The sequence below is a fragment of the Spermophilus citellus genome (assembly GCF_964194105.1).
Source record: "Spermophilus citellus genome assembly, chromosome: 4".
NCBI lineage: Eukaryota > Metazoa > Chordata > Mammalia > Rodentia > Sciuridae > Spermophilus > Spermophilus citellus.
In genome coordinates this window covers 28,567,443-28,578,240 of record NC_138185.1, presented here as the reverse complement: position 1 = coordinate 28,578,240, position 10,798 = coordinate 28,567,443, and the positions used below count along the sequence as shown (strand labels likewise).

The window sequence follows — 10,798 nt, the reverse complement described above, 5'->3', positions numbered from 1 at the left end:
AGAGCAGAAGTCCCCCAGCCAGGACACTGTGACCGTGACACCACACCACTCCAGTGCCCTCTGACCATCCCTCCATCCTGATCTTCTAAGAGCCAAGTCCCAGGAGGCAGCACATGACTGGGTCAAGGTGCTCAGCTCAGGCTCTTTGGGGACAGTTGAAGAAGACTTGATGTGTCAGCCTGAAGAACAGGAGGGGCTGTGGGAGACAAGAGCTGCCCACCCTACCAGGGAAAGTGACCTCCTACAGAGCCCCTGGGAAAGCCATGCTGTGGTTTGGGCAAGTGGGGGGACATTATGGAGGTAGTGGAAGCTTTAAGAGGTGGGGCCTCGTTGAAAGTCTTGTGGTCACATAGGTTATGCCACTGAAGGGGATATTGGGACCCTGGCCCTTCCTTTTCCTCGATCACTTCCTGGCTGCCATGAGGCAAGCAACTTTGTTCTAACACATGTTCCCTTCCATGATGTGCTGCCTCACCACAGGCCCAAGAACAACAGGCCAATTGATCATGGACTGAAACTTATAAAACCGTGAGGTAAAAATCAACCTTTCTCCTTTATAAGTTGATTATCTCAGTCATTTTGTTATAGAAACAGGAAACTAACATAACTCCCAAACTTACATGTCTGTTTTGTCTGCCTGTGACAGTTTCTCAGATTTTGCATACCTGTCTCTTCACATACAATAAACACAGAGGCTATGAGTGCATTCTCTGATAGCCTAACTTCAAATACTACACTTAAGTGCTGTGCAGTTGTGTGCAAGTGATTTAACCTCTCTGTACCCAGTTTCCTTATTTGGAAAGAGAAAAGAATAATAGAAACTGTTTCATTGAGTTAGTTATATGAATATTAAGTAAATTAATCTGTGTAAAACACCTGAAACAGTTCCTAGCATGCATATACTACTTTAGATTTTAAACATGGCTTCTCTGGCATTGTTATTAAAATTTTAGCCTTCTCAGAGAGACTTTCTCATGATTCCTCTTTCTAAAGTAGAGCTATCCTAACCCCATCACTTGAGGAGAAGGCTGTCACTTTTATTTTCTTTCTGGCACTCACCACCATATTTAATGAGCTTATTTATTTAAAAATTATGTACTTATTTACTTTTATTTCTGTTTGCTTCTCATGCCTTTTAAAAGGTCATGATTTAACACCTGCCTCCAGCGGCTAGAGGGTAAACCCTTGTGAGCATGAGACTGGGGAACACGTGTCACCATCCTGTCCTTGGGACTGAACAGAATGCAGGTTGAGGGCACAGCCCAGATCCCCTTCCTGGAGGACTTCGTAGCCCCCACTGGTAGGAGAGCTGCCAGCAGCTGCTCCTCAGCTGTAACGGATTCAGGGACAGTCCCAGCTGCAGAGAGAGGTCTCACCCAAAGTCACACCCCCTCCTGGGCAATCAGTGACCGATGGCCCACCATCTCAGCCCAACCAGAAAACTGTGACAGGCCACAGCGGCTCCAGAGCTGCCTGCGGGGTCCCTGGGGCTGTCGTGGGGCAGTTTCACGCACGGCCCGATTCCTCCCTCTGCCCCCTCTTGCTTTCCCTAACTCTCTTTCCTGGGTGTTGATCCCTGGGATCCCCCTGAATCAGCATCCTGCAACCCAAACTGCACCTCAGGACCAGATTCCTGGGACTCTCCCCCTACGCTGCTGAGCTTGAGGAATTCCCGCCGCTGTTGGCAATCACTGGAGGAACAGAGCATCTGGAGGTCCCCGGGGACACCCTCCTGGCCGACTTGCTGAGCCTTCTGTGGGACAGAGCGTCCTTTTTCCTGGGAGTGATACATGTTGACTTCAATCTCAAAGAAGTGGCTGGCTGCCCTGCACCTCCCGCTGATCCTCCCATGTGGAACCGGCATCAAAAACCCAGGTTTGGAAAGAGGATCTTGGAACAGAGGCAGCCCAAGAGCTTCTCCAAGCTCATGTTCCATAGGATCATCAGAGAAGAGCCTGCCTTACGGGGCCCCAAGGACCACCCAACACACTGTGCACTTGCCCGACCTGCTTTGTGCAAAGCCCCCTACATCGATTATGCTCCACTGAATTGTATCCAGGAGGCCTCTCACCGCAGATGAGTCTGTGTTGCTGTGGTTCATATGACTTAAATTATATCATTAATTTTAATTTCTTGGACTACCTAGAAAATTTTGGAACAGAATTTCATATGCAAGTTCATTGATCTCCAGGGCCTGATGGTGTCTATCTGGTCCTTATTCCAGGGCTTGGTGTCCTGTTTCGACTCCAAGCACACGATGTGCATGGTGCAGGCTGCTGGGCTGTTTTGCAGAACTGGTGCTGGATGGGTGCCAAAGAAAGAAACTTCGGGCGTAGCTGAGATGGTTGGTGAGCTCCTTGATCCTAACCGGATCAGATCTGGGGCTACAGAGTTCAGGGGAATACAATCCATTGGATGGACCCTTCTTTATCTTTTCAGCTGCTTACTGGATTCTGCCCCTTGAATCCAGAGCCTATGTCTCCCCTGAGGGAAAAATCTCTCGATGTTTAAAATCTAATGCTTTTCAGGAACATGACTTTGGCATAAGGTGGAGCAAGTAGCATATGCAGGATGACTCTGCCTTTAGGTACCCTGGGCCCAGCCAGGCCCCTCTTCTCTGCAGTGGGTGTGTTGAGGGATGCTTTAGCTTCCGGCTCTAACATCTGGGCTCTCTGTCAGGCCTGGGGGAGGACGGCTGGGTCTGGATGTGGCTAGGGCATTTGAAGGGTTGAGAGAGACACAGGGACAGGTGAGCTGGAGGGGCAAAGAGGCCACAGCTCAGTGGGCCAGGGTGACTGGGACTCTCGGAGGTGTCAGTCTTCTAGCCAGGAGCGTGATGAGAAGGGGGAGAGGATCCCTAGGTTCTTACTTCACCTATTTGTCCAAAAGGTTCAGGATGAATGAGTCCAAACCTCATCTTACAGTTGAGGACCTCCACCCAGAGAGGGAAGGGCCTTGCCTAAACTCACAGAGTAGGGCAGAGACTGAAGCAGGACTGACCCAGGCTTCTCGGCTCCCACAGAAAGGTGGCGAGGAGCAAAACAGGGGCCGAATGCTCCCCCTCAGTCCCTGAGGGTCTGTCACTTGGCTGTGGCCACGTCAACAATCACAAAGCCCTTGATGTCCGGGAAGTGGTGACTGACGAAGTCCACCTGAAGCTGCCTGGGGCCACTCTTGGACGGGGTGATGCTGAACTGGACCAAGGCCTTCTCCTGGGGCTGCAGGCTGGGCACCCTGGAGGACAGGGAAGGAGGGGAAGCAGGCCATCAGTCCTCTCTCCGTGCTGAGTCTGGCCTGCCAGTCCACGGCTCCCCAGGGCCTTCAGGATCAATTTCACCCGGTGGCTTAATGTCCAAGCCTCATTAACATGTTTCCAGATTAATCTTCCCTGCCTGCTTCCGCCAGTTAATCTCCTCCTGATGCCCTGAACAGACTGCACCCTCCCCAGGCTTTCTCTCTAGCGTTCCTCCTGCCTACCATGCCCTCCCATCCCACCACACCCATGGCCCACACCAGGCTTCCCTTCTCCGAGAGGCCTTCCCCGACTGTCCCAGCCACAGACACCTCTGCCTGGAAGCCCTCCTAACCTCTTGGCACCAGAAAAGCTCCTCATTTCTCACCTAAGGCCCAGCTCAAATATTCTCCCTGGTCCCATGACACCCTGACTCAGGGCTGCCTCTGATCTCCTGGACCTTGGGGATCTACCCCTCTGTTTGCAGAAATCACTCTTCTCACGGGAAAGGCCATCTGTCCCTGAGGGTCCTTCTGCAGGCAGAACCCCAGGGGTTCATCTTGGTGTTCCTGACCCTTTGCATAGGGCTTAGAGCACGGGTCCATTTGATCAGGAACGGTGTGAGTACAGGGTGAATGACCAACGCTGGACAATGAATCGACAAATGAGCAGAACTCAAGGGAATGGACAGAGGAACACGGAAATGAATGAGGGTGAGTGAGCCAATCACCACTGAGTGCAGTAGTGGAACGAATAGTGGAAGAAGTGAGTGAAAATGTGAACAAAGTGATGACAGGAATGAGTGACCCAGTGAATGACAGGTCAGCGGGTGGGCGAGAGAATGTGAATGAGTGAGATGGGTGAGTGTGTGGCTGAGGAAATGAATGATTCAGTGGATAAAAGCTGATGTGTCTTGTTCTTGGGGGTTCAAAATCTCTCCTGTTCCCCTCCCAGTTGTGTCTCCCTGGTCCCTCCTAGGAGGAAGGCAGCCCTTCTCCCTAGCAGCCCTGGATCTGAGTTTTGAACTTGTGGAAAGATGCTTCAAGGTCTTGAACTTGGACGTACTCTCTGTTCACCTAGGGCTTTGTGCGCAGTAGATGCTCATGAATGCCAGTGTGAAAGTGCTACCTGGCTTTCTGGGCTCCCTTGATCCAGGGTGGCACTTACTCTATGCTGAGCTGTCCTTGGAGAAGGCCACTGCCCTCCACCATCAGCACACCATCCTCCACTTTCTCCAAGAGGGGGTTGACCACCGTCACTTCCACTGTAACTGCCACCCCCACGGTGGCTGGGCCCAGCACCTGGAAGGGCAACACCCATGAGCCATCCCGTCTCCTCACCATCCCTCCAAGAAACCCATGGTCCTGGCTAGGTCAAAGGATGGGGCATTGGCCATGTCCACCCTGCCTGCACCGACTCCTCCCTGGTACCCACCAGACCCATCCCCTGCATCCCCACCTCTCCCCCTCACCCTTGGGAGCTGAAGTTGGTGTTACAACTGAAGCTGGTGTACAAGCTCCCCAGTTTTTGATGCCCTCCCCCCAGATTTGAAGTGGGCCTACTGGGAAGGTAGATGTGACAGAAGCCACCTTGATGGTGATGAAGTCCTCCAGGGTAATGTCCTTCTCCACCAGGAGCTTCTCTCCTTTGGAGACAAAGCACATGGCAGCCAATAGTATCTTCTTATCTTCCGTCAGGTCTTCTTTATACTGAGAGTAAGATATTGCTACTGGAATCTTCTTCTCTGGAAGGGAAAGCAGAGGTGGGAGGTGGGGGCTTGATGTTTTTCTTCAATGGTACCCCCAAGGGGAAGGAATGCCCATCAATAGCTATACCCTCTCTGGTCCTGGCAACCATCCTGAGAAAGGCCTTATTCTCTTGAGTTCATAGATGAAGAAACCTGAGGCTCAGAGAGGGTAATTTTTTTCCCCCAAAACCTCATAGCAAGTTTATCAAGGAGCCAAGATGAGAAAAAATTCAAATTCAGGCCAGTAAGCTACTGTAACACCAGATTATCTCTCTAAGAGCATCCAGAGACATATCTGAAATTTTCTCTAGTTATTCAAGATGTCAATCTCTCAGTTCATCAACCATTCCATTAGGAATTCAGTCACTGTTTATTGACCACATACTATGTGCGCGGCACAGAGAAGAAGGAAATCAAAGATTGCCTCAAACTTCCAGTCCAATGAGACCCACTTCCTCACAACTTCTCTAAAACTTCCTTCTCCAGAAAGGGCTAGTTCCAGTCAGCCCTAGTAGCTGTGGGAAGGCTTCACTGACACTCCTTCTCAGTAGTCTTAAGTTTTCCCATGGTCCTGGGTGTCTCTGTCTCCTTCTCACCAGGCATAAATACCCTCCCTAGGTATTCTCTTCTTAAGAGTATGAATTGCCACAAACCATGTGTGACCATTATATTTGTGTTTTTGGACCAATATGTATTTTTTTTCTTTTAGGTGTAATGTGCCCTTTTTGGTTTGCTCCAGGCCCCACTCTATTGCTCTGCCACTACTTTCTTTATCTCTCTTTTCTTCTTGACCCTGGTGGCATCTGAGTTTTGAACTTGTGGAAAGATGCTTAAAGGACTTGAACTTAGTGCATACTTTCAGCCACCTAGGACTTTGCCTCAGTAGATGCTCCTGAATGCCAGTGTGAAAGTGCTACTTCATCTTTTGGGCTCCCTTAGTCCAATAAGTTTTTGCTGGAAAAGCCTTTACAACAATATTAGCAATAATTCATTATTTTAAAAGTTAACTTTCACTAATGGATTAAAGTATGCTGCGTACTTTGAAGCATTTTCATGGATTAAATGATTTAATCTGCAGAACAATTCCATGAGCAAATATGATTACTATCGTCCCCAACTGATAGAAATATAAAAATAAGGACAGATACCACCAACCATTATACATTTGTTAGGTGTTAGGAATTATGCCAAATGCTTTGCATATATAACATCATTTGTTCCTTGCAAGGTGATAGACCCTGGCTCCTCACGTGGTCCTGGGACCAGACACATCAGCATCATCTGAGATGTTAGAAATGCAAATCCCCAATTCCAGCATAAAGAGCCACCATATGCCACCATGATAGGATGGACAGAGCTTTGAGCACCAGTTCAGACTCTGGGAGAAAGGAAGAGAAGGGTGAACTATCAGTGTCCAGACCAGAGCTTCCTGAAGTCCTTTGAGTCACGGACTCCGTGAGCTGCCCTAGGAAAGCTGAGACTCTTTCCCTAGAAGAGTGATTCTCAACAGCACAATCAATCAACCCGATACAACGTCACCCAACAACAGCAGAACACACATTCTTCTCAAGATCACATGGAACATTCACCAAGATATATCCCATTTTGTGCCATAAATAACACATTAATGACTTTTAAAGGAATAGAAATCAGCCCCGTGTGTTGCCAGAAGCCACTCTGTCAAGGCTGGAAGTTAGCTCTGAATACAAATACCTGTTCTCTGACCAGCAGGTGAAAGTTCCAGATGCAGGGCCAGAGGAGTCCAGCATCGATATGCTCTTATGTTTAAAAAAAATATTTTTAATTTTAATTTATTTGTGGCACCAGGGATTGAACCCAGGGGCGCTTATCCACTGAGTCACAGGTACAGCCCCTTTTTAATATTTTATTTAGAAACAGGGTCTTGTTGAGTTGCTTAGGGCCTTGCTAAATTGTTGAGGCTGGCTTTGAACTTGTGATCCTCCTGCCTCAGCCTCCTGAGCCACTGGGATTACAGGCATGCACCATTGCATCTGCCTTCAACATGCTTTTAAATGAAGAGGATAAAGCTGTCCACATTAGAGAGAGCAGGAGATGCCTATAAATTGCAACACCGTGGAAATTAGACCTCACAGATACAAAGTCTTTATCACCTTCTCCAAATACAATAAGGGAAGATGATTTTGTAGTTTATGCATTATCTTGTCTACCCCAATGAAGAGCTGCGGGGGAGTATGTGAGGAAGAATCTGGGACCTAGTTACTACCAATTGCACTGGCGATTCAGAATCTAGAGCCAGGCTGACAGCATAGGAATCCTGAGCCCACTTCTGAAGAGCTTGCAGATTTTAAAAAAGTTTACATTTCTTCATGTCTGCCATTGCCCACCAGTAAATAATTTAATTCCATGGCAAACATGGCATTGAGCTTCCTCTAGGAAGCTCTAGGAAATTGGGTTGTGGAAACACTGAGTCCTCCCCCTTCTTGTGAGTCCTTTCCCTGCCCTGGGTGACCTGCAGCATCCCATGATTCCACATGGCCACACGTCTCTGCTTCCAAATGCACTTTTGTCTGCAGGCCTTAGCACTATCCCATCAGGAGGTAAATGTGCACCCCTTCCTGGTGAATCTGGACTGACCTAGGAGCCTGTTTGAACCAACAGATGATCATGGAAGTGGTACTGTGCACCTTCCAAAATTGGGACTTAAGAGATGGGCAGCTTCTCCCTTCTCCTTTTGAAATACTCCTCCCTGGAACCATTGTACCCTCTCATGTCTTTGCACTTTTGCAATGTAGGTCTCCTCCCCACTCCAAGAACTTGTCCCCAGGTCCCCTTCTACTTCTAGCAGCCTTCCTTGATGACTTCCCTTCCTGTCCCTGCTCTCTGCAGGGTGGTTTTCCATCCCCCAGGATCCCCACCACATAGCAGCACTAAGCACATCATCCTGAGATTGTCTGTTGTCTTCCCATTTCTCCATAATCTCCTGGGCGAGTCACAAATTCTTCATTTTACCTACATTTCTATTGTCTTGATATGCAATGAGAATTCAATGAATTCTTACTTCATAAACTAATAAAATATGGATAAGAACCCCTGCCAAAAAAAACCCCACAATCATATCATGTATGCTTTCAGACCACAGTGGACTCAAACTAGAAATCAATAACAGAAAGATAGCTGGAGAATACAAAATACTTTGAGATTAAACAACACAAAGAAGAAAGCTCAAGTTTAAAATATTTCGAACTAAATGAAAATAAAAGTAAAACACTTCAAAGTTTGTGGGATGCAGTGAAAGCAAAACTAAGAAGGAAATGTTTATCATTCAAAGCAGATAGTAGAAAAGAAGGAAGGCTTAAAATCAATAACCTCAGCTTTCACTAGGAAACTACAAAAACTAAATCCAACATAAGCAGAAGAAAAGGAATAATAAAAATCAGCTGAAATCAATGAAATTGAATGCAGCAAATCAATGGAGAAAACCAACAAAACCTACAGCTGATTGACAAGATCAATAAAAGCAATGAGTTTCTAGTCAGGCTAAGGGGAGGGGGGAAAGACACAAGTTACTAACTTCAGAAGGGACACTATTATAGATCCCATGGACATTAAAAACTGTTGAGGAATTTGTGGAAACTATATGCCCTCAAATTTGATAATCAAAAATGGTTAATTTGATAACCAAAACCCTTGAAAATTTCAATAACCTACCAAAACTCACAGAAAGAGAAGCAGACAATTAGAATGCAGCTATATCTATTAAAGAAATTGAATCAAGCTGGGTATGGTGGCACATACCTGTAATTCCAGCAATTTGGGAGGCTGAGGAAGGAGGAATGCAGTCCAAGGCCAGCCTCAGCAACTTTATGAGACCCTGAGTAACTTAGTGAGACCCTGTCTCAAAATAAAAAATAGGGCTGGGGATGTGGTTCAGAGATAAAGCACCTCTGGGTTCAATCCCCCTTACCATAAAAAAATAAATTGAATCAGTATTTAATATCTTTCCAAACAGAAAGTACCAAGCCTTGATTTCTTTGCTAAGTAATAAGGAAGAAATTATACTAATTCAATTTCTTTCAGAAGATGGAAGCAGAGGCATACTTCCTAATGCATTCTTCGAGACCAGCATAACCCTAATATCAAAATCTAGCTAAGACATTACAAAAAAAGAAAACCAAAGACCAATAGCTTTTATGAACACAGATGTAAAGTCCCTCAACAAAATATTAACCAATAAAATCCAATAATGTACAAAGAGAATTACACATCACAATCAATTGGGGTTTATTCCAGGCGTACAAAGCTAGTTAAATATTTGAAAGTCAATTAACGTCAACATGGCGGCGGGCGCGGAGAGATCAAGTCTCTGACCTCTTCAGCTGTGCAGGCATAGGGAGTCGTAAAAACCTAAATCTGTTTGCTCAGGATCACTAGGCAATGCTGAGCTGACGTGGATCTGGGGCGAACAGTCTGGGCCTCTCAGAACACACACTGAGCCCGGATCGGCTGAATTCAAGCTCCCGTTCACCTGCTTCCCGCAGACAAACAGCTGTGACTCAGCACTAATCCATCCGGCTGAAACAACTGGTCAGCCCTTCTCATCCTACGGAGGTAAATGCCTACCGAGCCTTCATAGGTAGTGGCCACAGGTTTGAAACGGGGCTTGGGAGAGACAGTAAGGACCCACCCGTTGCATTGGTCGCCCGGCAAAGGGAAACGAACTGTTGCCATTTGCAAGAGACACCACCATGGCAGAGAACTGATGTCATCAGACTGCGGCGGAGGAGATAACTTCATTGAAACCTGCGGCTACAGGTGTGTAATTCCCTAGCCTTCCCTCTCCACACATCGGGGAAACCTTAAGGGCCCCTCCCAGCTCTCCTGTAAGGGCCCCTCCCAGCTCTCCCGTGAGCGCGATAGCCAGCCCGAGGGAATCAGAGGTGGCGCGGGACCCGCGGCGCGGAATTACCGCTCCCACCAGGGCTGACTGCTGAGGCCTCTTGCACCAGCTACCGGGGGCGTGGCTACCGGAGAGCAAGTAAAATTTGCTGAGGATTCTCAGCCCCAAGCTCTACAAACTTAGGGTCTGAGGGAATGGCAAACTGGAAGAGTGTGCCCAGTCGTTCATGAAAACAGGGCTCCCGGGAGCAGCAGACCTGGCGTGTAGCCAGTATTGTGGTGAGCGGCACCCGTGAGAGGGGCCTGGCTAGAGGAAAAGTGGGAAGTGACTAGACACAAGAGGAGGCCCTAGGCACTCAGGATTGGAGACTCGCCCAGTCTGGGAGGAGCTGCTGCACAGTGATTGGTTCCCGCGTATTGACAGGAGAAACTTGGCCTGGTGGGCACAGCGCCACCTACTGGAAGAGAAGTTAATCAAACTCTAAGACTGCATTTATTAGTTTTTTTTTCTTTTTTCTTTTTTTCTTTTCTCTTTTTTTTTGATTTGGGTTTTTCTTTCATTTTCATTTTTCTTTCTTGTTGTTTTTTTAAATTTTTTTTAACATTTTTTAAAAAATTTTTTTTCTTCTAATTTTAATTTAAATTTTTTTATTATTTTTAAAAATTTTTTTCTTTTTTATTTCCTATTTTTTTCTTCTTTTGTCTTTTCATTTCTTTTCAATTATCTTATCCCCCCTTCCTTGAATTCTACCTGCTTACTCTCATTCTCTTTAGTGACTTCTTCCCTTCCCTTCTAATACCTTTCCTCCCAAGCATCTAATAAATTTATAGGAGTAAACAGTAACTCATCAGTCAAACAGAACAAGAAGTAACATGAGCAGCTTCAAAAAGCAAGGAAGAAAAGGAGTACAAACAATGCAGGACAGCCTAAATATTCAGGA

General features: G+C 46.8%; 1 protein-coding gene across 1 annotated transcript in view; it reads right to left on the bottom strand.

Annotated features, from left to right (window-relative positions):
* Positions 1–2,375: 2,375 nt before the first annotated feature.
* TGM6 (transglutaminase 6) overlaps positions 2,376–10,798 on the bottom strand; it is a gene marked incomplete at its 5' end in the record, with an annotated part of 35,298 nt that continues 26,875 nt past the window's right edge. The window contains 3 exons of the mRNA XM_081292827.1: positions 2,376–3,234; positions 4,400–4,533; positions 4,822–4,976. Coding sequence (XP_081148953.1) covers positions 3,081–3,234; positions 4,400–4,533; positions 4,822–4,976 — 443 coding nt within the window. The 3' untranslated portion in view covers positions 2,376–3,080. The remainder of the gene's footprint in view (positions 3,235–4,399; positions 4,534–4,821; positions 4,977–10,798) is intronic.